The sequence below is a fragment of the Vidua chalybeata genome, chromosome 29 (genome assembly GCF_026979565.1).
Source record: "Vidua chalybeata isolate OUT-0048 chromosome 29, bVidCha1 merged haplotype, whole genome shotgun sequence".
Classification (NCBI taxonomy): Eukaryota; Metazoa; Chordata; class Aves; order Passeriformes; family Viduidae; genus Vidua; species Vidua chalybeata.
The window spans coordinates 3,038,485-3,065,609 of record NC_071558.1 but is presented as its reverse complement, the minus strand read 5'-3'; the positions used below and the strand labels follow the sequence as shown (position 1 = coordinate 3,065,609).

The 27,125-nt window shown below is 65.7% G+C and overlaps 5 protein-coding genes and 1 long non-coding RNA gene across 7 annotated transcripts in view; 5 read left to right on the top strand and 1 right to left on the bottom strand.

Annotated features, from left to right (window-relative positions):
• LOC128801222 (dual specificity protein kinase CLK2) overlaps positions 1 to 1,951 on the top strand; it is a 16,859-nt gene extending 14,908 nt beyond the window's left edge. The window contains exons 18-21 of the mRNA XM_053966987.1: positions 3 to 82; positions 237 to 338; positions 413 to 530; positions 648 to 1,951. Of these exons, the coding sequence (XP_053822962.1) occupies positions 3 to 82; positions 237 to 338; positions 413 to 530; positions 648 to 794 (447 nt within the window). The 3' untranslated portion in view covers positions 795 to 1,951. The remainder of the gene's footprint in view (positions 1 to 2; positions 83 to 236; positions 339 to 412; positions 531 to 647) is intronic.
• The window catches only part of LOC128801299 (uncharacterized), a 5,639-nt gene extending 2,688 nt beyond the window's left edge, over positions 1 to 2,951 (bottom strand). The window contains exon 1 of the long non-coding RNA XR_008435167.1: positions 2,889 to 2,951. This is a non-coding gene — a long non-coding RNA (uncharacterized LOC128801299). The remainder of the gene's footprint in view (positions 1 to 2,888) is intronic.
• ENTREP3 (endosomal transmembrane epsin interactor 3) lies at positions 2,326 to 8,589 on the top strand. Of its 2 annotated transcripts, none has more exons than XM_053966926.1 (12): positions 2,326 to 3,027; positions 3,591 to 3,647; positions 3,760 to 3,870; positions 4,023 to 4,148; positions 4,243 to 4,350; positions 4,524 to 4,684; positions 4,783 to 4,882; positions 4,962 to 5,046; positions 5,143 to 5,724; positions 5,963 to 6,028; positions 6,579 to 6,841; positions 7,436 to 8,589. In XM_053966926.1, exons 1-12 carry the CDS (start codon positions 2,809 to 2,811, stop codon positions 7,604 to 7,606), a joined length of 2,049 nt encoding a protein of 682 aa, XP_053822901.1. In that variant the 5' UTR covers positions 2,326 to 2,808; the 3' UTR covers positions 7,607 to 8,589. The 2 variants fall into 2 exon arrangements, with proteins under 2 accessions (XP_053822901.1, XP_053822900.1); XM_053966925.1 differs by having other exon boundaries at positions 5,960 to 6,028.
• Positions 8,590 to 8,675: 86 nt separating this feature from the next.
• Positions 8,676 to 11,977, top strand: LOC128801219 (lysosomal acid glucosylceramidase-like). Its single transcript, XM_053966980.1, has 10 exons — positions 8,676 to 9,083; positions 9,364 to 9,555; positions 9,630 to 9,776; positions 9,865 to 9,998; positions 10,078 to 10,250; positions 10,350 to 10,587; positions 10,725 to 10,949; positions 11,023 to 11,186; positions 11,331 to 11,456; positions 11,632 to 11,977. The coding sequence occupies exons 1-10, from the start codon at positions 9,017 to 9,019 to the stop codon at positions 11,732 to 11,734; spliced, it is 1,569 nt and encodes a 522-aa protein (XP_053822955.1). The 5' UTR covers positions 8,676 to 9,016; the 3' UTR covers positions 11,735 to 11,977.
• Positions 11,734 to 19,217, top strand: LOC128801110 (lysosomal acid glucosylceramidase-like). The gene is given in 13 exon segments (XM_053966748.1): positions 11,734 to 11,900; positions 14,627 to 14,676; positions 15,811 to 15,921; positions 16,129 to 16,320; positions 16,396 to 16,542; positions 16,675 to 16,808; positions 17,151 to 17,280; positions 17,283 to 17,322; positions 17,423 to 17,657; positions 18,355 to 18,579; positions 18,659 to 18,822; positions 18,900 to 19,025; positions 19,101 to 19,217. Coding segments are annotated over 13 exon segments (1,827 nt in total). The 3' UTR covers positions 19,207 to 19,217.
• Positions 19,218 to 22,073: 2,856 nt separating this feature from the next.
• LOC128801291 (lysosomal acid glucosylceramidase-like) lies at positions 22,074 to 26,059 on the top strand. The gene is made up of 11 exons (XM_053967108.1): positions 22,074 to 22,364; positions 23,288 to 23,396; positions 23,522 to 23,713; positions 23,782 to 23,928; positions 24,062 to 24,195; positions 24,401 to 24,573; positions 24,674 to 24,911; positions 24,991 to 25,215; positions 25,305 to 25,468; positions 25,552 to 25,677; positions 25,759 to 26,059. The coding sequence occupies exons 1-11, from the start codon at positions 22,074 to 22,076 to the stop codon at positions 25,865 to 25,867; spliced, it is 1,908 nt and encodes a 635-aa protein (XP_053823083.1). The 3' UTR covers positions 25,868 to 26,059.
• Positions 26,060 to 27,125: the final 1,066 nt, after the last annotated feature.

The window sequence follows — 27,125 nt, the reverse complement described above, 5'->3', positions numbered from 1 at the left end:
TGGGCCTCTCCATCCTCTGGGCTCTGCTCTACACGCCCTGTTCCTTCGTCTGCTGGTATCGGCCCATGTACAAAGCTTTCAGGTGCGTCCCTGAGCCCTGTGCACCTGCTCCAGCTCCTGGGGGCCTCTGGCTCTGCGGGATGTGCTCTTCCTCCCCGAGCTCCCTGTTCTCCTGCTTTAAGGAAAGTTTGAGAGCTTCCTTCTGTGGCCTAACCTTGCCCATTTCTTCCTCCCAGGAGCGACAGTTCCTTCAACTTCTTTGTCTTCTTCTTCGTCTTCTTTGCCCAGAACGTGATGTATGTGCTGCAGGCCATTGGCATCCCAAACTGGGGATTCAGGTGCGTTGACCCTGGAAAGGCAAGAGGCGGGCGGGGAAGAGGGAACCCGGGGGCAACGACCTCTTGTTTTGCAGTGGCTGGATCCTGAGCCTGATAGCACTGCGGACTAACACGGCCGTGGCTGTGATGATGATCCTGGTGTCCTTGTCCTTCACGGCAGTGGCCGTGTTGGGGATCGTTATGCTGAAAAAGGTGGGTTAGGATCAAAGCCTGGAGCCGTCCCTCTGGGGGAGGTTTGGGCCCTCACAACTCTGTTTACCGGGGGCCTGCAGCCCCAGCCCTGACCCCCAGCCTGCTCCTGCCCTCCAGATCCACTCTCTGTACCGCCGCACGGGTGCCAGCTTCCAGAAGGCCCAGGAGGAGTTTGCAGCCGGGGTCTTCTCCAACCAGGCCGTGCGCACGGCCGCGGCCAACGCCGCCGCGGGCGCGGCCACCAACGCCTTCCGCGCCCCGTAGCCCGGCGGGTGCCCGGCCCTGCCCCCCCGGCACTCGGGCGCTCTTCCCGAGGAAGAGGAAACCCGAGTCGCACTTTCACTGGATCCCCGTGCGTCCGCATCAGCTGTCAGAGGCTGCCTCATCCCAGCTTGGAAGTGCTGGTGCCTGAATCGTCTGCTGCTCTTAACCCCCTTTCCTCACGGACAGAGGCTGTTCTGGTTTGTGCTGGTCCCCTCCCCTCAGCAGACTGGGGGGAGCAGGGTGGGGAGTGCTGAGGCCGGGCCCGGAGCCATCGCCCTCCCTTGCAGCACCAGCTGCTGGGGGCAGGAGCCTCCTCCCGATGGCTGGAATGCTGCTTCCAGGGACTGGAACGGTCACTTGCCTTCCTTGTGCTCTCCTGTTTCCCCACCTGGTGATGACGCTTGTGTGCCCCGGGGTGTGGAGGGTCCCCTGCCCCCCGTGTGCCCAGGGATCCCCGTGCTCCGCCAAGAACGTCATCCCCCTCTTCCTCCTGGGGCGTGCTCCAGTGGGACGAGGATGGGGCTGGTGCTTTCCCCAGGGTGTCTTGTCCTTTCGTCCCGTCCCTTTCCCCATCCTCTCCCTCTCTTCAGGCCCAGGGACGAGGAGAGCAGGGCAGGGACAGGCAGAGCTCGGGCAGCTGCTGCCTGTGGGGATCCTGCCTTTAGCCCACGTGGACCCCAAAGCCGGGCTGGGTGCCGAGGAGCAGCCCTGGCGTTTACATGGCACCCCCTTGCCTCCAGGGAGGGCTGAACAGCTCCTCCAGTCCCCCTCCCCACCTGCTTCGAGGACTGTGAGCCCTTGCTGCCCCCAGCGCCCTTCAGCCAAAGCCTTCACACTCCTCAGGGGCTGAGCCAGCCCCCGTGCGCAGCCCCACGCCCCCCTTACCTGCCCTCTGTCCCCTGCCCTGGTGCCCCTGGGGATCCCCAGGACAGGTCTCGTGCATTCTGCTTCAGTCCATCTCCTCTCGGATGCTCCCGGTTTGTCCCCGAGCTCCGGGGCTGGCGAGAGGCTTTGTGCCTTCAGCTGTGGGGGCCGGTGCCCTCCCGGTCCCGCTGCGGCCGGGGCTCCTCCGCGGGTCCCGCCTCCTTCGCTGCTCCCCGTGTGCTGTTCCCCGACCGCTCCCGGTTTATTTAAGGAATAAATGAAGGTTCACTCTGTTCCTTCGCCATCTCCGTGCGCCTACCGGGGCTGGGGGGAGCGGCGGGGCCGCTGCCGGCGTCGCCGCTCCCGGGGGTGGCGTGGATGGACTACAGCTCCCGTCGTGCCGCACAGGGGCGGCCCCGGAGCGGGCGCGGCCAAGCAGCCGCCGGCCTGTGGGACCGTCCCCGCAGCTCCCGGCGCTCCGCCGCCCGCCTCCAGCTGCGGCCCCGGGCGATCCCGGAGGGCGCGGCGGCGGCGATGCTCGGCCGCAGCCTTCCGCCGGCCCGGCGTGCCCGCCCGCCGCTCCGCGCGGCGCCGGGGCTGTGGGGCGCGGGGCGGACGGACCGCCGGTAGCCGCCCGCCCCTACCGGTACCGGCCCGGCAACGGGACCCGGCCCTGCGCCCGCCGCCCGCGGAGGATGCTCCGGTCCGGACCGCGGCTCCCGCCTGCTGGCGCTGCCCCGGGGGCCGCGTCCCGGGCGGCGGCTCTCGGACCCCGCGGGGCGGGATGATCTCCCGGCGGGGGCCCGGCGCTCCACCGACGGTCAGGGAGGAGGCGGCGGTCCCGGGTCCGCGCTCTGTCTCCGGCCGGCGGCTCTAGGCCCGCCCCGGCCCGGGTGCGCAGGGACCGGCGAGGCCGGTTCTGTTCTCCGCGGAGCTTCTGGCGGCCCCGGCTCCGCGGGGCCGTGGGCGCTGCCCGAGCCCCCCCGCCCGGGGCAGTGAAGAGCCACCGTCAGCATCCTCCGGCAGGCCGAAAGGTGGAGCCCGGCCCGTTCCCGCAGAGCGGCTGCTCCCGCTCCCCGCGGTCCTGGCGCGGTGCCGCCGGCTGCCCCGGCGCTCCGGGGCCGGCCCCGAGCCGCCGCCCGCCGCGGCCATGCCCTCCCCCACCGACTCCAGCCGCTCGCTGACCGGCCGCAGCTCCCGCAGCCTCACCCACCTCCGCCTCCAGCGCACCTGGCTGCAGGTCCTGCTGGTCCTGGGTCTCGTGCAAGCCATCCTGGGCGTCCTCATCGTCACCTTCAGCCTGGTGGCGGCCACCATCACTCCCTCCACCAAAATCCGTCACTCGTGCCCGTCCTGGGCCGGCTTCTCGGTGAGTGCAGGGCCGAGGCGGCGCGGGCAGGGGGCTGCACTGCTCCCCGGGGGCCGAGCTTGCCGCCGGTCCCAGGGGAGGGCAGCCCCGCTGCTCCCCCACCCTCTGCCCGTGGCTGCCGCGGTGCATTGTGGGAAAATCCCGAGGGCTCCCCCAGGGTGACTCTGAGGGATGGGGACCCCCATGGGGTGCGGGGGAGTGGCCGGGGTACGCAGCCACGGGCAGGGAGGGTGTGGGGGCACCACAGCGACAACGGGGCAGGGACAGGGTGGCGATGGGGGCTCTGCTCTGTCTGTATTGGGGTGAGGGCAGCACCCGGGGTCCCCCGCGGATCCTGGCCTGGGTTTTCTGCCCAGCCAGAGCAGCCCGCAGTCCCCAGGCCCTGAATCAGCAGTTTCTCCCATCCTGTGGCGCCAGGGCTGCTCCTGCAGCCCCACTGCTCCTGGGCTGGCTCCAGGCCTGCAGGGACCAGGGGGCTCTGCCCGTGGGCAGGGGCTGCTCGGGGCCCCGCTGCCTAACAGAGCCTTCCCCCTGTGCTCACCCCGGGGCTTGTGCGTCTGCAGCTGGCACTCTCCGGGCTGGTCGGCATCATCTCCTGGAAGCGGCCGCTCACCCTGGTGGTAGGTGTCGGGGGGACACCCTTCGGAGGCGGGGGAGTCCAGGATGGGGAGGCCGAGCAAAGCCCCCGTGCCCCCGGGTGTGCAGCCCGCAGCCCCTCTCCTCCCGCTGCAGATCGCCTTCTTCACGCTGCTGTCGGTGCTGGGCGTCATGCTGAGCCTCGCCGGCTCCATCCTGTCGTGCCAGAACGCGCAGCTGGTGAAGACCCTGGAGGCCTGCGAGAGGGTGAGGCTGAGCAGAGACCCCCGGGCCTCCGTGCACGGCTCGTCCCTGCCTGTGGGGCTCTGGGGACACGGGGAGCTGCGGGGCTGGGGTCTGGTGGCTCTCAGGGGATAGCACGGCATCCAGAGCTTCCTGGCAGTGTTTCTTGTCTCCAGGAGAGGGACACGTGTGTCTGCTGCCAGGCCCGCTCGGAGCCCCCGCCCGCCTCCTGCAGCCAGCAGAGCGAGACGCTGACCATGTTCCCCAACCCCAACTGCCGGAGCATCCGTGTGGCACTCAAGGTGGAGGAGCAGGGGGATGCAAGGGCTCCCTGGGAAGCGGCCGCACACCCGGCCATGCTCTGCGGGCTCTGCAGCTCACCCCACTGCTCCCCAGGATCTCCTCTTCAGTGTCTGTGGCTTGACCATCTTCTCCACCATCATCTGCATGCTCTCTGCTGTCGTGTGCTGCATCCAGATCTTCTCCCTTGACATTGTCCATGTGGTGAGTGCCAGCTCTGGCCCAGGAGCGGACAGGGCTGGAGAGCAGGGGTGGTCCCCTGGGGTGCCAGGGGTGGTCCCTGGGGTGCCAGGTGCAGCTGAAGGCCCAGGATGCACATCCCTTGCTGGATCTCTGGGCAGGAGGTCTCAGCTCTCCCTTCTCCCCTCTCCCTGCAGCTGGTCCCACAGCGCTCCAGCTCTGTGACACTGGAATGCACGTCCCCACCTGACACCTTTCTGCAGAGCATGATGGACTTCGAGGAGTTTGTTCCTCCAGTGCCACCACCCCCCTACTACCCACCCGAGTACACCTGCAGCTCCGAGACGGATGCGCAGAGGTACCAGCTGGGAGCAAGGCTGGTAGGGCAAGGGGCCCGGCCGCCCCCAGGCTGGGCTTGTCCCACCCACTGTGGCTTTTCTGCTCTTGCCTCCACAGCATCACCTACAATGGCTCCATGGACAGCCCCGTGCCCCTCTACCCAACCGATTTCCCCCCGTCATACGAGACTGTGATGGGGCTGCGGGGAGACAGCCAGGTGGGGGCCGTGGGGCCGTGGGCAGGGCAGGGCAGGGTGGGCTCGTGCTCAGCTGAGCCCTGAGCCTGCTGTCCCACAGGCCACCCTGTTCGACTCGCAGCTGACAGAGGGCTCCCACGCCTGCACCTGCGACCGCGTCCCCTCCATCGTGCTCAGCGGGGAAGGTGAGCGTTCCCCCCGGGCACGGGGATGGCAGCGGGGCCGTAGCAGGTCCGGCTCTTCCCGGCAGCTCCTCTGCGGTGCCCGTCCTCTCCCTGCAGTCTCCATGGACAGCGGGTCCCTGATCATGTCCGAGATCATGGACATCCCCGGGGACAGCAGCCCCTCGGAGGACTCGTGCCTGCTGGAGCTGCAGGGCTCCATGCGCTCCGTGGATTACGTCCTGTTCCGCTCCATCCAGCGCAGCCGCGCCGATTACTGCCTGAGCGTGGACTGCGTGCAGTGCAGCCACCACGCTCGCAGCCCCACGCTGGGCTTGCAGGGCCCCTTCGAGGAGATGCCCCAGCCCCGCGTGCGGGGCGAGCGATCCTACTCCTGCTCCACCGCGGAGCCCGGCCCCGACGGCATCTTGGTGGGGGGAGCCGTCACCCACAGCTGCAACCGGCTGGTGGGGCCGGGGCGCTGCGCCGGGCCCTGCTTCCCCGAGGTGCGGCTCAAGGACAAGGGCTCCTCGCTGCAGGGGCGCGGGGGTGGCCGCTCCACGGACGCCGCCGCCGGCCGCCCCGGCCAGCCCCGGCGCAACAGCGAGACCTCCTGTCCCTCGTCCCCGGCCCCGGGGCTGGCCCCGCGCCCGCTCCTGAGGTCACACAGTGACCCCGGCGTGCCGATGGCCGGCCGTGCTGGTAGGTGACAGCGACCTCCGGGACGGGATGGGAGTGTGGCAGCGTCCGTGCGGTGCAGCCGGGATGCGCCGCAGGGTTTGGCTGCGTTTTTCTGCGGCCAGGTGGGATTAGAGCTGCTCTGGGAAGGAACGGGGGGAGCAGGGGAGGTCTGCTGGTCTGGGAGCAGGGGTGCTGGAGGGTTGTGCTGCCTGGGTGTGCACAGCTGCTGAGGCCTGAGAGCTCTCTCTGCTCCCAGCAGATTTCAGGGAAGTACTTTATACCAAAGCACTGGAGGACACCGTGTCCGACTCCTCCGCTGATACAGGTCAGGGCACGGGGATGTACTGGGATACAAAGGGGGCATGGGGGGTGTCTGTAGCCTTCTGGGGGTTGAGCTCACCCTGTTGGGGCTGGAACAATGGGAACCAGTGGTGGGACCGCTCCTGCTGACTGGGGATGGGAGACAGCAGCACCCCAGGCCTCTGAGGACAGGTCTGCTGGAAGCAGCATCCTGGGGTCTGACAGTGGGGACAGGTCCATCAGAACAGTGTCCCTCGGATGATGAGGAGGACAGGACTGTCAGAGCAGTGTCCTGGGTCTGGTGGTGAGGATTGATCCATCACAGCAGTGTCCTGGCTCTGACAGTTGGGACAGGTCCATCAGAACAGTGTCCTGGGGATGATGAGGAGGATGGGACTACCAGAGAATTGTCCCAGATGGTAGGGATGGATCCATCAGAGCACTGTCCTGGTTCTGGCAGTGGGATGGATCCATCACAGCAGTGTCCTGTGCCTGTCAGAGCAGTGTCCCGGGTCTGATGACGAGGACAGGACTGTCAGAGCAGTGTCCTGTGTCTGACAGCACCCACTCTGCAGGGCTGTGCTCTGAGGCCTGCCTGCTCCACCGTTCCCACTGTGACTCCCCGCCACTGCTCCGGGCCGGCTCCGTGGGGAAGAACAAGCTGCCACCCTGCAAGAAGGTGCCACAGCAGCTGTCAAAGACAACCACTCGCTCCCTGGGGGACCTCAAGGGCTACCGAGGCACCCGTGGGCTGGTGGCCAGGTTCCTGCAGAGACCCAAGCGCAGCCTGGCAGCTGGCATGGAGGTGTCTGGGCACAGCTTCCACGGGCACAAACAGGTGGGTTCTGGAAGCTATAGGGGATGGGCAATTCCTCTTTCCCAGAGAACTCCCATCCACATTCTCCCTCCTTTCTCTCCCCATCAACACCTCCACCCTGGCCCTTCCATTGTTTCCGTTCCCCTGCTACACCCGCATTGTGTCGGCACCCTGGCTTGCAGGCAGAGCGTTCTTCCTGCAGCTCTGTCCTTGCCCAGCCCTTCCTGGGGGGCAGCTCCTTTTCCTTGATCCCCACTGGAGCCACAGGTGGGAAAATCTTGCCTGTTGCAATGGCTTTGGCTTTGCCCCTGAGTCACTGCACCTGGAGGCAGTTGCTGGGACACCCCGACAACTCAGCTTTACGGGACGCCGGAGCCCTTGCGCAGCCCGGGAGGCCTTGACGGGAACCAACCTGTCCCAGATGCCAGCGTGGGCGCGTGATGCACGCCTCTGCCGTCCCTGTCACCTCTGTCCTCCTGCCCCGTGTGCCACCTGGCCGCACCGGAGCGTGGAGGGTCGAGCGCAGGGGGGTGAGCGCGGGAGGGTGCCACGGGTAGGGGTGTCATGGGCAGGGCTGCCATCCCTGTGGCTGCAGCTCGTCCCCACGGCTTGCAGGTTCCCTGGAGTGCCTGGCCGGGCGCAGAGCGGCCCCACGAAGGAATCCACCTGCAGAGCTGCGGGGACCTGAGCTCCACCTCGTCCCTGCGGCGGCTCCTGTCCGCGCGCCGGCTGGAGCGCAGCCGCCCCCGGAGCCTCAGCGGGGCCTGCAAGGAGAGCGCGCTCTGAGGGCACGGCCTGCGCAGGGACCCTCTGCTGCGGGGAGGGAGTCCCGCCCTGGGCTCAGCCCTGGACATTGCTCGGACGTTGCAGCTGCTGCCCTGGTGGGGCTGGGCCCTGCGCTGCTGCCCTGGGGGTTTGGCTGGGCCCCTTCCCCAGGCAGGGCTGGGGTTTGGGGCTGGTCCCCTGGGGTGTCTGCTGGGGGGCCGGGACAGCTGTGCCTGTCCCCTGCCTGTCTGGGATGGTTATGCCTGTTCCCTGTCCTGTCCCTTGTTCTGGACATGCCTGTCCCTTGCCCTGTCCCTTGTGCCAGCTGTGCCTATTCCCTGGGATGGCCACGCCTGTCCCCTGCCCTGTCCCATGTTGTGGCTGTGCCTGACCCACGCACTGGCCATACCCTGTCCCCTGTGCCAGCCGTGCCTGTACCCTGGCACAGCCGTGTCTGTCCCCTGTGCCGGCCGTGCCCGTGCCCTGGGGCAACCATGCCTGTCCCCCGCCCCGGCCATGCTGTCCTTTGCCCTGTCCCTTTGGCTGGCTATGCTGGCTCGATCCCCACTCCCTTGTGCCAGCCATGCCTGTCCCCTGCCCTGTCCCCTGCACTGGCTGTGCCTGTCTTCTGCCTTGTTCTTTTGGCTGGCCATGCTGGCTTGATCCTCGGTCCCCTGTGCCAGCCGTGCCTGTCCTCCAGGACGACCTTGCCTGTCCCCTGATCTGTCCCTTGTGCTGGCCTGGTCCCTGGCCTCCTGTGCCAGCGCGCCCGTACCCCGGAACTGCCATGCCTGTCCCTTGCTCTGTCCCCTGTGCCCGTCTCCTCTCCAGGCCCTCCGCCCCGCCCCGTTCGCTCCCGGTGCCGCTCCCGGTGCCGCTCCCGGTGCCGCTCCCGGTGCTGGCCGTGTCTGTTCCTCCCCGCCCGGCTGCGCCCGGGCCGCGCTGCGGGGCCGGTCCCGCGGCCACTGCCCCTCGCTAGAGACCGAATAAAGGTGGTCACCGCCGCCCCCGGGGCCGGTGTCACGGGACGGGCGGGGCCGAACGGGGCGGGGCGGGGCGGTCAGCTGACCGGTCACGGGGGGCCGGGTCCCGGTTTCCCGGTAGCGGCTTCGCGGGACGGGGTGACCGGTGCCGTCGGAGCGTGGGGAGGCAGCGGGGACCGAGACCGAGACCGAGACGGGGACCGGGACCGGGACCGGGACCGCCTGCGCTTCTCGGGGAGGGGGCGGGGGGAAACGACCCCGCGGTTCCCCCGGTTCGCGGTGCCAGAAGCGGCGCGGGGGAAGGGCCGGGGTCAGGCCCGCCCAGAGTCGGTGCCGTTCCTGCACCGGGTGTGGGCGGGACGAGCTGCCCGGGCGCCCTTAAAGGCAAGGCCGGCGGCGGAGCCGGTGCTGCCGGGCCGGCTCCGAGCGCACCGGGAGCGGCGGGGCCATGGGGGCTGTCGGTGCCCTGTGCTGGCGGCTGCTGCTGGTGCTGCTGGCCGTGCACCGGGCTGCAGGTGAGCGAGGGGGACCCGGGGGTACGCGGTGGGTGGAGGGGACGGGGGTCCCCGGGCGGGGAGGAGGAGGGAATACCTTTGGAGTCCGTGGTCTGGGATGCCCGGGAGTTGTCAGGGATGCCCGGGAGTTCTCCGCGGGTCGGAGGCAGCGCGGATCTCGGTGCTCGGGAGGTCCCGGGGTGTGGAGCACGGGAGCAGTGGCGTCACCCCCGGGGCAGGCGGGAGAGCTGGCAGGGACACGTCCCTGAGGCTGCCCCCACCACCCTCCCGTGCCCCCCAGGCGCCCGGCCCTGCAGCCCCAAGTACTTTGGCCGTGATGCCATGGTCTGCGTCTGCAACGCCACGTACTGTGACACGCTGGACCCCCTGGTCCTGCCGGCCCCCGGCTCCTACGTCAAGTACGAGAGCAGCAAGGCCGGCAAGCGGCTGGAGCGGAGCGAGGGGAAATTCCAGCGCAGACTCTGCGCCCCAGGTACTGCCACGGATGGCAGGGATGGGATGGACCCTGCAGCAACCCACCGTCATGCTGGGCTCCCCTCCCTGCAGATGTTGTCCTCACGCTGGACACGACGCAGCGGTTCCAGAGGGTGAAGGGGTTTGGTGGCTCCATCACCGACGCGGCCGCCATCAACATCTTATCCCTGCCGGAAAGAGCACAGGATCACCTGCTGCGCTCCTACTTCTCTGAGGAGGGTAGGATGTCGGGGACACAGGTGGGATGGTGACAGGGATTATGGGTGCTGGCTCATCATGGACACCTGGTGTCCCGCTGTGCTGGCAGGGCTGGAGTACAACCTCATCCGGCTCCCCATGGCCAGCTGCGACTTCTCCCTCCACGCCTACACCTACGATGATGTCCCCTACGACTACGAGCTCACCCACTTCAGCCTGCGAGACGAGGACACCAAGCTAAAAGCGAGTGGTGGGAGGGAGCAGGGTGGGGTGGAGGGTCACAGGGGCTGAGCTGAGTGGGCTCCTCCACCTCCTCCTGCAGATCCCCCTCCTTCACCGAGCCTCGGCCATGAGCAAGCGGCCGCTGTCGCTGTATGCCAGCCCCTGGACCTCCCCCACGTGGCTGAAGACCAGCGAGTCCTATGTGGGGAAGGGGACGCTGAAGGGGCAGGCAGGGGACAAGTACCACAAGACCTGGGCCAACTACTTTGTACGGTGAGGAGCTGCTGGGGCTGGGGGACCGGGGCGATACCCGGGGGACTCTCAGTGGTGGCACTGGGGGCTCCTCACGGCTCACCCCTTCCCCCACGCCAGGTTCCTGGATGAATACGCCAAGCACAACGTGACATTCTGGGCAGTGACAGCAGAGAACGAGCCCACGGCCGGGCTGATCAACAACTACCCCTTCCAGTGCCTGGGCTTCACGGCCGAGCAGCAGCGCGACTTCATCGCTCGGGACCTGGGCCCGGCGCTGGCCAACAGCTCCCACCGCCACGTCCAGCTCATCATCCTGGACGACAACCGGCTCCACCTCCCGCACTGGGCCAGAGTGGTCAGTGTGCTGGGGGGATGTGCCAGCGTGGTGACCCAGGACAGAGCCCCTGTCCTTGTGGGGGGCTTGGGTGCTCCGTCCTGAGGAGGGCTGAGCCTCTGGCTCTGCCCCATGGGATTGGCTCTTCTCCCTGCCAGGTGCTGGAGGATGAGGAGGCAGCTCGCTACGTCCACGGCATCGGCATCCACTGGTACCTGGACTTCATCGGTCCCATACAGGACACGGTGTTGCCCACTCACGAGCTCTTCCCTGACTACTTTATCCTGGCCACGGAGGCGTGCATTGGGGCCCATTTCTGGGAGCGGGATGTGATTCTGGGCTGCTGGGAGCGGGGGAACCAGTACAGCCACAGCATCCTGACGGTGAGGCCCCTGCGTGCTGGGCCCTGGGGAGGGTTGTTGGTGTTGGGCAGGCACCTGAGCTGTCCTGTTGCAGAATCTGAACCACTTTGTGGCCGGCTGGACTGACTGGAATCTGGCCCTGGATCTGGAAGGGGGCCCTAACTGGGTCAAGAACTACGTGGACAGCCCCATCATCGTGGACAGCAGTGAAGGCATCTTCTACAAACAGCCCATGTTCTACCACATGGGGCACTTCAGGTGGGTTGGAGCCCGCAACATGTGCTAAGCTGCCTGGGCTCCAGCAGCAGCTTGTCCTGAGAGAATCAAGGCAAATTTGGCTCGAGAGGAGCTCTGCTGGGGTCTCACTCCCACCCTGAGCTTGCTTCTCGTTTGTCTGTTCAGTAAATTCATCCCCGAGGGCTCCCAGCGTGTGGGGCTTGTTGCCTCCAGGGAGTCCAAGAAGACAGCGCTGGAGTACACGGCTTTCCTGCGCCCTGATGGGGCTGTGGTTGTGGTGGTTCTGAACCGGTGGGTGATGCAGCCTGGCCCCCCTGTGTGGGACCCCCATCCCTTCAGCTCTGTGTGGGACCCCCATCCCTTCAGCTCCGTGTGGGACCCCCGTCCTGCCAGCCCTGCGTGGGACCCCACCCCGTTGGGGCCTGTGCAGGTGCTGCAGGTCTGACCACCGTGCTGTCACCCCCAGGTCCCCACAGGACATCACCTTTGGGCTGGCGGACACCGTCGGCCTCATGGCGGCCGTGGCTCCGGCCAACTCCATCCAGACCTACCTGTGGCAGCGGCAGTGATGGCCGAGACGCCCGTGGCCGGCCAGGGGCCGGACGCAGCCGGGCCGGACGTGCAGCCCCAGCTGCCCGCGGGCTCGGGCCGGGGGAGGCGTCCCCGGGGCCGTGGCAGAGCCGGACTGGGCCGGGCCGGGGACGCTGTGCGTGTGCAGGAGGGCCGGGGGCACCGGTGCCCCTCAGGGTGGAGACCCCACAGGCTGTGAACGCTGTGTTCTGTTCTGACATTAAACACGGATGCTGCCTTGATGTCTGCGGCTGGAAGAGAAACCTCCGGGTCCCTCCCCTGCTCCTGGGCACTGTGGCTGGGTGCCACCCCGGCGTGGAGCCTGCTGGAGTCTGGCGAGCAGCGCAGAGCGCCCGGAGCGTGGTGGGGCAGCCCCTCTCCCTGCCCAGCCCCTGCCCCTCTGCCCACCTCAGCTCCCCTGGGGCTCACCCTGCTGAGAGATGCTCCAGGCAAGAGTCTGCTCCCAGTTCCAAGCATGCGCTGCCTGGCTGGGGCCGAGCAGAGCCCGGGTGTGCTCCTGCTGCCGTTGGGGACAGGTTTTAGGACCTAGCAAGCGGCTCGGGATTCACCCTGAACGCAGATGCTCTGGGTGCTGCATCAGGAGCAGGGACGAAGCACTTGGACACCCACCCTCGATGGAAGGGCTGAGCAGGGACTGCGGCCAAGCGCCAGCTTTCTGTGCTTTTCCTGCCAATCCGGAGCCACCTGCAGCCTGATGTCAGGCTGGGGCTGTGTGGGTCACGTCTCTCCCAGACCAAGGCCCCGAGGCCAGGGCTGGAGGCAGGGCCAGCTCCAGGAGCGTGGCAGCACGGGGGCTCAGGGTCCCAGCCAGCTCTGGCTGAGCCCCAGCTGCTGCTGGGGATTTTCTGGGACAGGGAGGCTGGCCAGGCTGCAGCAGCCCTGCCTGCAGCCTGCTGTCCCCCATGGGGACTGATCCGAGGGGTCCCCACTGTGGTGAGGAGACTGGGGGTGCACCCACCGCAGATCTGGGGTGCCTTGAGCAAGCGGGGGCAGGACCAGGAGTGGGTGCTGAGTGTGGGCGCACCCAGGAAGGAGGGAGGGAGCTGGCAGGGTGTGAGAGCTGGAGATTAAGGCAGGGAGGTCATAATTTCAGGGCGAGGAGGGCGGCGGGGCCCCTGGGCTGATGCGTGCGGGTGGGATGTGCCCAGGGGTGCTGTCAGGACTGACAGCCGCGATGCCGCGTGGGCTGAGCACAGCCCAGGCGTGGCCAGCGAGTGCCAGTGTCACCCTGGCACACTGGCACGCCACGGAGCCCCGGGGATGCTGCCCCTGGGACCCCGCGGCTCCGGGAGCTGCCGCCAGAGCCCTGGGGAGAGCGCCCTGCTCCTGCCCCGAGGCTGTTTGTGTTTGTCCACAAGAGGGAAATGTTTCTCCAGGATCAAAACTGCAGCGAGGCCCATCCCCATCACCCTGCTGCCAGCATCCCCCTCCCGGTGCGGGGCTGCTCCCCCACCTGTTTCTCACTTACCTGTCCCGGCGTTCACAGCTGGTGGCCGGATGCTGAATCAGCCTGGTCCACGTGCCCTCGTCCCTGCGCTCGGCTCGGTGCTCAGGGACCGACTGGCTCCGGGATAAACGCGGCGGGGGCGAATCCTCCGACGTCGCTGGGCTTGGCTCCGCTCATTAATTCTTGTGCAAAGCCTTGGCTTGTGCGGGGCTCGCGGTGACTGGGGGCTGCTGGGGTCCCACCTAGAGCCACTGATCACCCTGAGGGCTGTCCCCGCCTGCTCTGGGCCGGGGTCCCACTGTTGGGAAGGAGTTGCTGTGATGCCACACTGAGGCCCTTTGGCAGTGATGTTTGAACAGAGTCGTGATCCCCAGAAAGGTGACTCAGCCCAGCTCCGTGTCCCTGTGTCCCCATCCACACTGGCCTGGCTTAGGGACAAAATTCACCCTCTGGCTCCTCTGATGGCTCCTTTGACCCCATCTCCTTGACCCCATCCTGGACCAAACCCACCCGAGCACTGCAAAGGGCGGTCACACGATGCCACCAGGCCCCTGCGACCCCCAGGAGCTCCCCCTGTTCGGAGATTGGCTGCAAGAAGCAGCTCTGGGGGCTTGGTGGGGCTGCCTGGTATCTGCCGTGCCAGCAGCTCCATGCGAGGCGTTGCCCGGCCCCTGGGTCTCACTTTTCCTGCTCAGCAGGGCGCTCTTATCAGCTGGTGTTGATAAGGATGAGCTCCAGCAGCCTCCGCAGTGTTTTGCTTCCAGGAGCTGTGGGACCTGAGCCAGCTAGGGGGCTGTGGTTGATGGGGGGCAGGACGAACTGGAGCTTGGAATGGGAAAGGGTGAACGGGGGCATCCTGGATAGCTGGAAGTGAGCTGCTGATTGCCTTAGGAGCTATTAATCCCTCCCCAAAATTGGGGCTCATTAGCCTGGGTGTAGCAGTCTGGTCACACCTGAATCACACTTGGAGGTGGGAGATCCACGGTGCAGCGGGACAGGGACAGGAGCTCCCTCCTGGGGCACCTGTTTGCCCCGTGAGACGTAAGCAGGGGCTACCTGGCCCCATCTGCCCCGGCCCCAGTGGCAGCTGGTGCAGGTGTCTCATGGCTCAGCTCCCAGCAGAGGTGTGGAACTGGGGCAGGGCCCATATCAGGGCAGTGCTGGGGGTAGGAGGAACTTTGATGAATTGAATTGCCCCAGAGCTGCATCTGATATGCCAGAAATGGAGAAAATTAGTCATGAAGTGCTGCTCCACCCATGGAGGGAAAGCTAACGGAGCAGTTTAACCCTGTGCAGGGGAGCCCTGAGCTGGTGATTGATGCTCCAGGCAAGTGGAGCTGTGGCTGGGAGCTGTGGCTGGGATGTGGCCACTCTCCATTCCCTGGGCCACCCCTGTGTGGAGATGCTGAGGATGTCCCTGCAGTGAGGGGTACACATCCACAGGAGTGGGAACATCCTGGGTGATGGGACCAGGTAGGGTCTGTGTGCCCAGGTGAGCTGGCCCAGTTCAGCCTTGGCTTGCTGGGCTGAAGGGTGACTCCTGGAGGAGCAGGGAGTGCCACAGGAGCACCAGAGCTGGGCTTTGCTGCTGGCATGGTGTTGGGAGAGCAGGGTCCCCTCTGAGGGTCTGGCTGCTGTTGTTGACAGCCGGAGCACAGCCCTGCTTGCCCAGGAGCTGGGGTAATGCCTGCTTCTGTCACTGTGCCACGGCTGCCACTGCTGCCACTGCTGCCACCTTCCCCAGCACATGCTGAGTTGGGGAGGGGATGCCGAAGGCTTGGGCAAGGAATGGCAACAGCCCCAGCTCCCATGTGGCCACCCCTGCTGTGCCCTTATGCTGCCCTGAGCAGTGCAGCCACGTTCACTGACCTTGCCTGGGTGTCCTGGACCCTCCTGCACGGCCCTGCGGCTCCTGGGGGACACTGGGGACAGCGGGGTGGTGGGCAGGGATAGGTGGGTGTCCTGTTGGAGGTGCCCAGCAGGACAGACAGAGCCATGAGCCTGCCCTTGGCTCTGCTGGGCTCTCAGGGGCTCATCCTGACCCTGCCCGACAAAATAAATGAATCAATTCTTCCTTCAGGGGTAGCAGTGGGGTCTCGGATCTGTCCCTGTGACACCTCTGTGCGCTGGTTGGACTTTTCACCCAGGCCCAGCTGCCAGCACCATGTCCCTGTCCCTCCTCGGCATGGCGGTGGAGGGCAGCGGGGCCCCGGCGCTCCCCAGCCCCACGGCCAGGAGATGCACGGCGGTCCGCGCCCCAGGGCAGGTATGGGCCGGGAGGAGAGCGAGGAGGAGCTGTGGGGGTGGGAGAGGGTGTGCTGCGGAGGGAGGTCTCCGAGCAGCTCCCTGTAAAGGCGAGGTGGGGAGGCTGCAGCTGCTGAGGAGGAGGAGGGCTGGCGGCAGCGCAGGTCGGGAGCAGCCGGGGTGAAGGCGGGTGTGGTGCGGGCTCCTGGGAGGGATGGACCCTCCCCAGGCAAGATGAGGGTGTCTGGGGGGGAATGGAGCATGTGGCAGGAGCTCCGTGGCACTGGACGGAGGAGCAGGGGCTGAGGAGATGGGGCTGATCCCTCCACCCCGCTGCCGTGACTGAGGGTGTCCCCACCGCAGGTGCTGCTCCCGGGGACCTTCCAGAGCTTGGGGAACGCGGAAGGGCCATGTGGGCTGTCGGCATCCTGGGCTGGCTCCTGCTGCTGCTGCTGCCAGTGCCCCAGGTGACAGGTGAGCGCGGGGACGTGGCGGGGGTGGCGGCGGGGCTGGGGCACCCTGCGGCGAGGACAGGAGCCCAGCGGCAGCGCGGAGCTGGGTGCCCGGGAGGTGCCGGGATGCGCAGCACGGGGACAGTGGCATCTCCCCGGGGCAGGCGGGGGAGCAGACAGGGACACGTCCCTGAGCCGGCAGCCACCCCCACCCTCCCGTGCCTCCCAGGTGCCCGACCCTGCATCCCCAAGGATTTTGGCCATGGCTCGCTGGTCTGTGTCTGCAACGCCACGTACTGTGACACGCTGGACCCCCTGGTCCTGCCGGCCCCTGGCTCCTACGTCAAGTACGAGAGCAGCAAGGCCGGCAAGCGGCTGGAGCGGAGCGAGGGGAAATTCCAGAGCACTCTGCGCACCCCAGGTAGCGCCACTGGTGGGTGGCGGTGCCACCGCGGGCCCCCCGGGCAGCAGGGACCGAGCCGGGCTCTTCCCGCAGGGCTGCTGCTGACGCTCAACATCTCCACGCTGTACCAGCACGTGAAGGGCTTCGGCGGGTCCCTCTCCGATTCTGCTGCCATGAACATCCTGAAGCTGTCCCAGCCAGCCCAGGACAACCTGCTGCGCTCCTACTTCTCCGAGAGCGGTGAGCAGCGAGAGCACGGCGGTGTGAGCAGATCGTGGGGTCACCAGAGGAGGCTGTGCCTGTCCCCGCTGCAGGGACATCGTCACCTGGACTCGTGCTCCGGTGCCGCTTGATGCTTTTCTTGCTCCTCAGGGATCGAGTACAACCTCATCCGGGTCCCCATGGCTTGCAGCGACTTCTCCGTGCGCCCCTACAGCTACGATGATGTCCCCAACGACTACGAGCTGAAGCACTTCAGGCTGGTGGACGAGGACGTGAAGATGAAGGTGGGAGGCTGAAGCCGCTGCCATCGGCACCTTGTCCCCTCTCGCGCCGGAGCTCCTGCGTGTGCTGGGACCCCCAGGACCAGGTGCTGCTGAGCCCTGCACACCGTGGCAGGGTGCATGGGGACAGCCTGTGGGAGCTGGCACCTCCTCCGGGGCACGTCCTGGCGCATCCCAGCTGGCAGTGGCAGGGTGAGGAGCCAGGGCGCTGTGCCGGGGGGTGGTGCTTGCCAGCTGCCAGTCCCTGCTGAGGTCCCTTGAGTTCTCCCCTACCTCCCATGGTGAGCCTGCGGTTTTGGGGAGCTGCAGCTGGAGCTGACCCTGTCCCTCTGCCCCCTCCCACAGATTCCCCTCCTGCGCCGAGCTTTGGCCATGAGCAAGCGGCCGCTGCTGCTCTTTGCCAGCCCCTGGACCGCCCCAGCCTGGATGAAGAGTAACGGGGACGTCCGTGGGAAAGGGACTCTGAAGGGGAAGGCAGGGACAAGTACCACAAGTCCTGGGCCAACTACTTCATCAAGTACTGTCTCTGGAACCAGGCTGGGATGGACAGCGGGCAGATCGGGGACTGGGGTGGGGGGGGCAGCACAGCTGATTCTGCCCCCCCTTCTCTGCACCAGGTTCCTGGATGAATACGCCAAGCACAACGTGACCTTCTGGGCGGTGACGGCACAGAACGAGCCACTGGCGGGGCTCTTCACGCCCCCCCAGGCCCCCACCATCGCCTTCACGGCCGCACAGCAGCGGGATTTCATCGCCCAGGACCTGGGCCCCGCGCTGGCCCGCAGCCCCCACCGCACACGGCTCCTCATGCTCGACGACCAGCGCATCCACCTCCCACACTGGGCCAAAGTGGTGAAGAGCAGCGTCCCTTCCTTCCCCTCTGCCTCACTCCCCAGCCCCAGGCTTTATGGGAAATGGAGCTGTGGCCTCTCCCAGCCCTGGAGAGTGGGAGCAAACCGGGTCTGCCGGAGCGGGAGCCAGAGCCGGCTCCTTCCGGAGCAGCCGCCTCCGCGTGTGCCCGGCAGGAGTGAGGACGGGACGTGGCACCCACATCCTGGATGCTGGGCACCAGCACCTTTTCTGGGCAGAGTTTTGGCTGATTTGGTTTCCCCCCACAATGCTGTTTGGGGATATTGCCTTAAACTAGGAGGAAAGAAAGTAAAACGTGCTCCTGCCCCGGCCTCAAGCCAGGCAGCCTGCCCCTCCTTTGCCTCCACAGCTGCGGGGCTGGACCACCCCAGGGGGGTGAGGAGGGAGGACCAGGCAGCAGCAGAGCCAGGTGGGGGCAAGGGGTCCACTGAGGGGCAAACCTGTGTCCCACCCCCTTAGCACTGCACCCAGCGAGGTGCCAAAGCCATGCTGGGGCACCAGATCCATGCTAGGGTGCTGCTCAAAGGGGTGCAGTGATGCAGGGAGGGGGCTGCAGGGTGTGGCGCCCATGGGAGGGGACAAGAGGTGTCCCTGAAAGACCACATGGAGTCCAGGAGTCCATCCCTGCAGGCTTCAGGCATGGGTAGCCTTGGTGTGAGGCATCTCCTTTGCTCCCCAGGTCCTGGGAAATGCCACAGCTGCCCGTTATGTGGCTGGCCTGGCCGTCCACTGGTACCTGGATGCCATCGTCCCACCTGGCTGCAGCCTGGAGGCCACCCACAAGCTCTTCCCTGACCATTTCCTCCTCTACACGGAGGCTTGCACTGGCTTCTTCATGTTCCGCTTCGCCGTGTCCCTGGGCTGCTGGGAGCGGGGCGACCACTACAGCTACAGCATCCTGACGGTACACACCCTCACACCGCCCTCACACCGCCCACCCAGGGCTGGGGGAGCCCCACTCAGCCCCTTCCCTGCCCCCCCAGGTCATGAACCACTTTGTGTCTGGCTGGACCGACTGGAACCTGGTCCTGGATCTGGAGGGAGGCCCCAACTGGGTCAAGAACTTTGTGGACAGCCCAGTGATCGTGGACGGCAGCAAGGATGTTTTCTACAAGCAGCCCATGTTCTACCACCTGGGGCACTTCAGGTGGGTCAGGGGGGCTCAGGTGCTGCCGCCAGCCCCAGACCGGGGGCAGAACCCCTCTCCTGGTCCTCTCCCCACAGCAAGTTCATCCCCGAGGGCTCCCGGCGGGTGGGGCTGCGCAGCAGCCGCCGCTGCCTCCTCTGCCAGCTGGAGCACGTGGCCGTCCTGCGCCCCGACGGTGCCCTTGTCCTGGTGGTCCTCAACAGGTCAGCCCAGGCAGGGGGTGGGGGTGATGCTCAGCCCCATCTGTGCCGACCTGCTCAGCCCCTCTTGCTCCCCAGGTTTGGCCGGGATGTGCCATTTGGAATCCAGGACCCTGCCATGGGCTTCATTGAGACTGTGGCTCCAGCCCACTCCATCCAGACCTACCTGTGGCGCCAGCAGTGATAGCCAGGGGAGTGCCGTGGGGCTCAGGGGGGCTCTGGGGGTCAACCCTTCCTCCACCCTTTCCAGCATCCCTCAAGGGTGGAAGCAGACGGTGACCCGTTGCTGGGAGTGCAGCCCCTGCACGAGGGGCTCCGTGCGCTCCCGGCACCGGGGCCTGCTGCTTCCCAGCCTCCCCTCCCTCCCGGCACTTCCCATCCCCCTGGAAGTTCTCTTTGCACCGTCTCCCGGAGCACACTTCCACACGTGGCCCCCTTGAAAGCTTCGCATGTGTCGCGGGCGCCAAGTAAAGCCATGACGCGCTCCCTCCGGAATGCGCCGTTCCCGTCAGTGTTTCCTCTGCGCGCTCGGAAATCGCTCGGTTTTCCTCGGCGGGGCGGCGAGGGGCCAGGGGTGCCCCGGGGGCTCCGGCCCCCGTGGCCTGCGGGTGGCTCCTTGTTTATCCCTGCAGCTGGAGCCTCCGCCGCTGCCAGCCCTTGATGCGTTCCATATGTGCTGTTGGTTTTCCCCAGCCTACTTTTTTGGGGGAGTTTTTTAAAAAAAAAAAAACCCCAAATGTCAGACGCTGTCGGAAAGGAAGAGTAAATGATACCAGTGTCCCCATCCACCAAACCTTATGGACAAATTAGGCTGGTGCCACCTCTCCAGGGTGGCCTCTGGACAGAGTCCCCTCTATTCTGGCTGTGGCCAACACCGGCCGCAGCCCGCAGTGATCTCCCCGTCCTGTTTGCTTTCCCTAAATACCGGTTACAGTATTCCCTGTGCCTTTGGGAACGTTACCAGCACCTTTGAAGTATAGGAATGAGAAAGCCAGAGCTCTCCTTGGCCAATGCCCCTGTGTGAGAGCCACGGAACTGCTGAGGTTGGGGAAAATGAAAAACCCAGAGGCTTTACAGCTGGATTATTGGAGTGTGGTGTGAAGGTGGCACCGGGCTCCGTCCCAGCCCTGTTCATGGAGCACACCAGCCTGTCCTGTGCTTTAATCCATGTTCCTGGGGAATGCTGGCCCCAACGGCAGCTGGGTTGGGCTGGCTGTGCTTAGAATTATAGAATAGAATCATGGAATCCTTGAGGTTGGAAAAGGCCTCGAAGATCATCAAGTCCAACCGTTCCCCCAGCGCTGCCAAGGCCAGCCCTAAATCACGTCCCCAAGTGCTCCATGCACATTTATTAAATCCCTCCAGGGATGGCAACTCCACTGCTGCCCCAGGCAGCTGATGCCAGGGCTGCACAGTCCTGTCCATGAAGAAATCTTCTTTAATATCCAACCTAAACCTTTCCTGGGAAATGCCACAGCTCTCCTGATGCAACTTGAGGCCACTGCCTCTTGTCCTGTCCCTGTTCCCTGAGAGCAAAGACTGACCCCCCCCTGGCTGTCCCCTCCTGTCACGGAGTTGTGCAGAGCCACAAGGTCCCCCTGAGCCTCCTTTTCTCCAGAATGAGCCCCCCCAACTCCTCCTGGAGCTCCAGACCCCCCCTCAGCTCCATCCCCTTCTCTGGACATGCTCCGGCCCTCAAGAGTGGCACAGAACTGACCCCAAGGATTCGAGGTGTGACCTCATCAGTGCCCAGGTGCTGCTGCCACGCTGTCCCTGACACCTTGGGAATGTCCCCTTCCCAAGGGACGCCGGACCTCTGCTGTGCCGGGACGGCCCATATGGAGCCCTGACCGCCGGTGCTCAGCAGTGCCCAGGGGCAAGCGTGCAGGGAAAGGCTTTGGCCCAGCCCCTCCGGGCTGGCTCGCTGCTCCTGCCGGTTTGGAGCCGCAGCAGGACGGCCGTGAGGGGTGGGGTGAGGCTGGAGGAACCACCCCCACCATCCCCGCGGGCTGGGGGACCCCTTCTCCGGGGGCAGCAGGAGGAGCAGGGCCCTGGGTGGGTGTGTTTTCTGTACCGACGGGATGGGACTGTCGGGGTACGTTCCTTGAGCTTTATTTGCAGCATCAGCCTCATTACATGGCTGAGACAACAGGAAGATGGTAAAGCTCACCTGCAGCAGTGGAAGATTTCTTTGTTTCTTGGAAAACTTTCTAGCTGATAGCATATCGCTAAAAGTCAATAGCTACTGCTAAAGCTTACAGACAATTGTTTTAGCCAATTAGTAAAAGTACTCATTGTAACTTTATCTACTTTCAGACTTTGCAGCTGCAGCTAGTTCTCTGCTCTTTCTCTTTCTAAGGCCTGCTTTTCCAGCTTCCTGAAAAGCATCTTACCTTTACTATTTCCCACAGGGGGCTGCGATCTCCAGCGAGGGGCTGTGACCCTGGCCCCTGACCCTGGGCTGTGGTTCCTGGGTGGGGATGTGACGCTGAGTGAGGGACGGTGGTCCCTGCGTGGGGGTCTCTTCCTGGCCACCCTCACCAGCTGCCCCAAGGGGACCCCGGGGCAGCTGCCACTCCCCCCGTTCCTCTGCCTGCCTCCTGTTTCTCCTGCGGAGCAGATGCCTGCAATTAGGAAGGATCCCAAATTAGATGGTGTGGAGCCCAGACTTGTTTTGCAGATGATAAAACCGCTGCTGCCGGCTCCACCCAGCCCGCTGCGGCGTGGGGCTCTGGCGTGCGGGGCACGGCGGGGGCGAGGGGACTTGGGCGGGCATTCCCCACTGTGCCCACCCCATCAGGGGTCGGGAGTCCCTGCCATGACCGGCTGCTGCCTCTGCCCGAGCCGGGAAAGGTCCTGGAGCAGCCACAAACGGGACACAGGTCATGGTGGCGGCACTGCTCGTGAAAAGCCAAAGTGCTGCCAAGAGCAGGGAGCCTGGGTGGGCACAGCCAGCCCTGCCCTGCCCTGTCCGAGGTGTCCCAGGGACACAGGGCTGCTCCCGTGGGGCTCTTCCCAAGGGGAGCAGGGCAGGCCTGGCTATGGGGGGTGATGGAGGCACTTGAGGGGCTGGAGAGCGTCCTCCCCTCCCCAGCTCCCCTCTGGCCACGGGAACAGGTTTCAGGAGAGCTTTGCAAATGCTGCGGTGTGTGGAAAGCTCATTGGAGCCAGGTTGCAAAATCATCCCCAGGCTCCTCTTCAAACACAGAGTCCCATGAGCTGTCCCCTTCCAAACTCACCTTTCCTGCTTCGCCAGACGCGTCCCCTCCCACCAGGCACAGCCGGGACACAGGACCTGCCACCGCTGCCTCAGAGACGCAGCAGGAGCTGGTTTGGCAGCAGGTGAGTCCCCTGGGTCCGAGGGGGCTTCAGCAGGTGGGAATGGGGATAGAGATGGGGATAGGGATGGGCATGGAACAGCCCTGGGCAACAGGACCGTGCTGAGGCCGTGCCCTGGCCAAGCTGGGCATCATTCCCTGGCAGGGAGTGGGAGGCAGTGGAGGTGGGACAGCTGCCTGGCCCCACTCCACATCCCACAGGAGCTCGGGGAGCAACAAGAGAGCACCATCCCACCCTGGCAGAGGTCCCCAGGTGTCCTCAGTCTGGCACCAGGGCCCTGAGGCTTGGAGGTGGCTCCTTCTGTGCTCTCACTGAGAGGCTCCTTGCCCAGCACCACGGGAAGGACAGGACAGGGTGTGAGCACCTGAAAGAACAGGGGAATATGGGACTCTCCATGCCAGGGGCTTGAGCCCCAGACCACTCTGGCTGGACAAGCCTCAGCTTCCAGACATATGGGATTGGGAGTGTGGAGCTGTTTGCTCCTAGCCATGGCTCGGGGGGCACTGGGGATGCATGGGGTGATGCAGCACGGCATGGCACAGCTGTGGAACGAGTGAGGAGGGAGAAGGAGTGGGAGGGAGTTGATGGGAGTGAACAAAGTTGCTGGGTACAGCCAGCGTGGGCAGCTAGGAGCAGCAGGCTGGTGGGGTGGCTCACACCTGGGGGATGCCCACACCTGGGGGCTGCACCCCCAGCTGGGTCATAGCCAGAACTGTTGGTAGACTCTGGAGGGGTGGGAGGGAAGGTGGGGGCTGGGCTGGAGCAGTGGGCAGAGGGCAGGACAGGCTTAGCCCTGGCAGGGGAGGTCCAGTGGTCCCCTGGGCAGGGGGATGATGCTGGCGCTCTCCCTGCCCTGTGTCTCTGTCCCTGTGTGTGGCTGGGTCAGGCTGAGAAGCTCTGGGTGCTGACACTTGCCCTGCTCCCAGCGTGTCCGTCGGCATCGTCTGAGCCGCTGCAGCAGAGGTGCCATGGGGCCAGGCTGTGCCAGTGTCCTGGGCTGGCTCCTGCTGGCACAGGCAGCCCTGCAGGCCACAGGTACGTGCTGGCACATTTCCCTGGGCTTTGGAGGGTGGCGGATTTGGAGTCTGTCACGGGTCGAAGGCATGAGCTGGGCTCCTGCCACAGCCCTTGGTGCCTACCCACTCTTTCCTCTGCTGCAGGTGGCCGTCCCTGTGATGCCAAGGATTTTGGGCACGGCTCCCTGGTCTGTGCCTGCAGTGCCACGTACTGTGACACGCTGGACCCCCTGGTCCTGCCGGCCCCCGGCTCCTACGTCAAGTACGAGAGCAGCAAGGCCGGCAAGCGGCTGGAGCGGAGCGAGGGGAAATTCCAGCACAATGCCAAGAGCCCAGGTACCACCCCGGGCTGTGGGAGGGCCCGTCCTCCACGGCAGGGCTGGTGACACTGTGTGTCCCCACAGATTTCCACCTCACCCTGGACACAGCGCAGAGGTACCAGAAGGTGAAGGGCTTTGGTGGCTCCATCACCGACGCGGCTGCCATCAACATCCAGTCCCTGTCCAAGGAGGCCCAGAAGCACCTGCTGCGCTCCTACTTCTCCGAGGAAGGTGAGCCCAGGGCAGGCAAAGCTGCTGCTGGTAGAGCTGCGGTCTGGCTGCTGAGGTTTGTTCTGAGGGGCTGGGGGATCTGGACCCCCAAATGCAACTCGAGGATGCCCATGGCCACCTGCCCTGTCCTCAGGCATTGAGTACAACCTGGTGCGTGTGCCCATGGCCAGCACTGACTTCTCCATCCGCCTGTACACCTACGCCGACGCCGAGGGCGACTTCGAGCTGAGGCACTTCAACCTGACGGAGGAGGACACGCACATGAAGGTGAGTCCTGCAGGAAGAGTCTGAGGGACTGGGGCTGCTGCCGGGATGGGATGGGATGGGATGGGATGGGATGGGATGGGATGGGATGGGATGGGGAAAGGGAGCACCTTCCCACCTCTGGGGAGGGAGGTGACTCCTCCTGCTGCCTGCACAGCCAGCACGGGGACAGACCCAGAGATCTCTGTGCCATCCCACTTCTCCCTAGATCCCCATCCTCCAAGCAGCCCAGGCAGTGGCCAAGCGGCCGCTGTCCCTGTACGCCAGCCCTTGGACCTCCCCGGTGTGGATGAAGACGAATGGAGCAATGACAGGGAGGGGAACACTGAAGGGCAGCCCTGGGGACAAGTACCACCGGGCCTGGGCCAAGTACTTTATCCGGTGAGGGGCCAGGGGAGTGCGGTGTGTGCCGGGGATGCCATACCTGGAGCTGGGGCTGGCCCAGGTGTGACGGGGCCGTTCACCTTCTACCCCACACCAGGTTCCTGGATGAATATGCCAAGCACAACCTGACCTTCTGGGCAGTGACAGCAGGGAACGAGCCCACGGCTGGTGAGATTGTTTTCTACCCCTTCCAGTGCCTGGGCTTCTCCCCTGAGCACCAGCGGGACTTCATCGCCCAGGACCTGGGCCCGGCACTGGCCAACAGCTCCCACCGCCACGTCCAGCTCATCATCCTGGATGACCAGAGGGTGATGCTGCCCTACTGGGCCGAGGTGGTGAGTCCCCATAGCAGCTCTCCTGGCCTCACAGCAGATCTCCCAGCCCAGGGCACTGGTGACCCTTTTCTCCTGCCAGGTTCTCAAAGACCCTGTGGCTGCCAGCTACATCAGCGGCATCGGCATCCACTGGTACCTGGACTTTCTGGCACCCATCGACCTGACACTCTCCATCACCCATCACCTCTTCCCAGACTATTTCCTCCTCTCCACGGAGGCCTCCACAGGCTCCTACTTCTGGGAGCCCAGGGTGGTCCTGGGTGGCTGGGACCGTGGGAGCAAGTACAGCCACAGCATCCTGTCGGTAGGGCCTGGTGGGAGCTGTGGACACACTGGCCACCCTGGCCAGCCCCTGGGCCTGCCTGTGGCTCAGTACCACACCCTGCCCTGCAGAACCTCAACAACTACGTGACGGGCTGGACTGACTGGAACCTGGCCCTGGACATGGAGGGAGGCCCCAACTGGAGCAAGAACTACGTGGACAGCCCCGTCATCGTGGACAGCAGCAAGGATGTCTTCTACAAGCAGCCCATGTTCTACCACCTGGGGCACTTCAGGTGGGTCAGGGCCACAGGCTGCTGGCTCCTGCTGCTGGCTCCATGTCCTAAGTACCACACTCTGACCCTGCTTGTCCCCACAGCAAGTTCATCCCCGAGGGCTCGCAGCGTGTGGGACTGGCCGTCTCCAAGAAGTGCCGCCGGTGCGACCTGGAGCACTCGGCTTTCCTGCGCCCCGACGGCGCCGTTGTCCTGGTGGTCCTGAACCGGTGAGTGGCTCAGTTCTGATCCCTGGTAAAAAGGCCCCACTGACCCCACTGAGCCCCCATCCCCTCTCGCTTTCTGCACAGCTCCCCCGTGGACGTGTCCTTTGGGGTCTCTGACCCACACGTCGGCTTCATCGAGGCCGTGGCTCCCAGCGACTCCATCCAGACATTCCTCTGGAAGCAGCCAGCCTAGCGTGGCAGAGGAGTGAGGTGCCAGCACCAGGAACACGGTGATGATGGCAGCTTGGAGAGATGACTCCAATGGGGTTGGGGCTGCAGCACAGCCCCTGCAGCCCCCTGTGCCCCAGGGGACCTGTATGACCCTAGGGCTGCAACGCCTGTGCTTTTCTAGATGTTTCATAAAATAAACAGGTTTTCTACAAACTTTCCTGAACCCCTGACCTCCCCTTGGTGCCAGCTCAGTGGGCAGGACTATGCCAGGGGCCAGAGGAGGCAGATTTGAGGCCCCATGGATCCCATCCCTCCCCTGCCCAGGTTCCCAAGGCACCCCGCAGGGCTGGGGACGCAGGGGGCTGTCACCCTAAGGGGGTGGCATCGCTCTCCTGTCCTCCACTGCAGCATCCCCCAGGCAGGGAAGGGCCCAAAGCTGCAGTCAGGACACGCAGCCGGGATTTAGAGCAGAGCTCTGGCCTCGGCAGCTCCAGCTTCTCCCTGGCCAGAACAGGCGGCTGTGCTTTCTCCTGCTGGAGCAGCCATCAGCCCCTCCAGCTAATGGGAACCGGGAGCACGGGGCACATAGTTCCTGAGTGACGTTAGAGGGGAGCGTGCTGGGGGGGGGGGGGTTGCACTGAGTCATCCCCCTCCCAGTGGGGCCCCTCGAACTGGGCCAGCATGGGGGAGGCTCCGCAGCTGGCCCAGCACCGTGGCTCTGCTCCAGCCCGGTGTGGGGGCGCCTGGCCACTGCGCCCGGCTGGGGGGCACGGGGAAAGGGGCCGCGTGTCCAGGAGGGGACATTCGGCCGCCGCAGCAGCAGCGGCGCTGGGATGCCGCTGGCGGTGGCAGCCGGCGGCCAAACAAGCGAGGGCTGTGTGCCGGCCTGGCCCCGCGCCGCCTTTCCATCTGTGCGCTCGTAAACCGGCAGCGGCCAGCGGGAACGGCAGCGCGGCCAACACCGGCACCAGCCCCGCGCCGGGTGGCCCGGGGGACCGCGGGGGCAGGCGGGGCCCAGGTGGCCACCCCCGACCCCGCTCCCAGCCCACGCGATGCGCTCCCAGCTGTGCCAGCTGCAGGAGCTCCCCGGCGCTGGCAGGCGTGCTGGAATGCAAACAGATGTCAGCGCTGGAGGGATCCCGGCTGCTGGAGCGGGGCTCCGGGTGTCCCGCTGGCAGCGAGGAGCGCTCCTGGGCTGGGGACGTGTCCTGACGAGCAGCCCCGGCTGCCCTTGGCTCTGGTTTCGTGTCTCGGCTGTGCTGCCGTGCTCGGGACTGCCG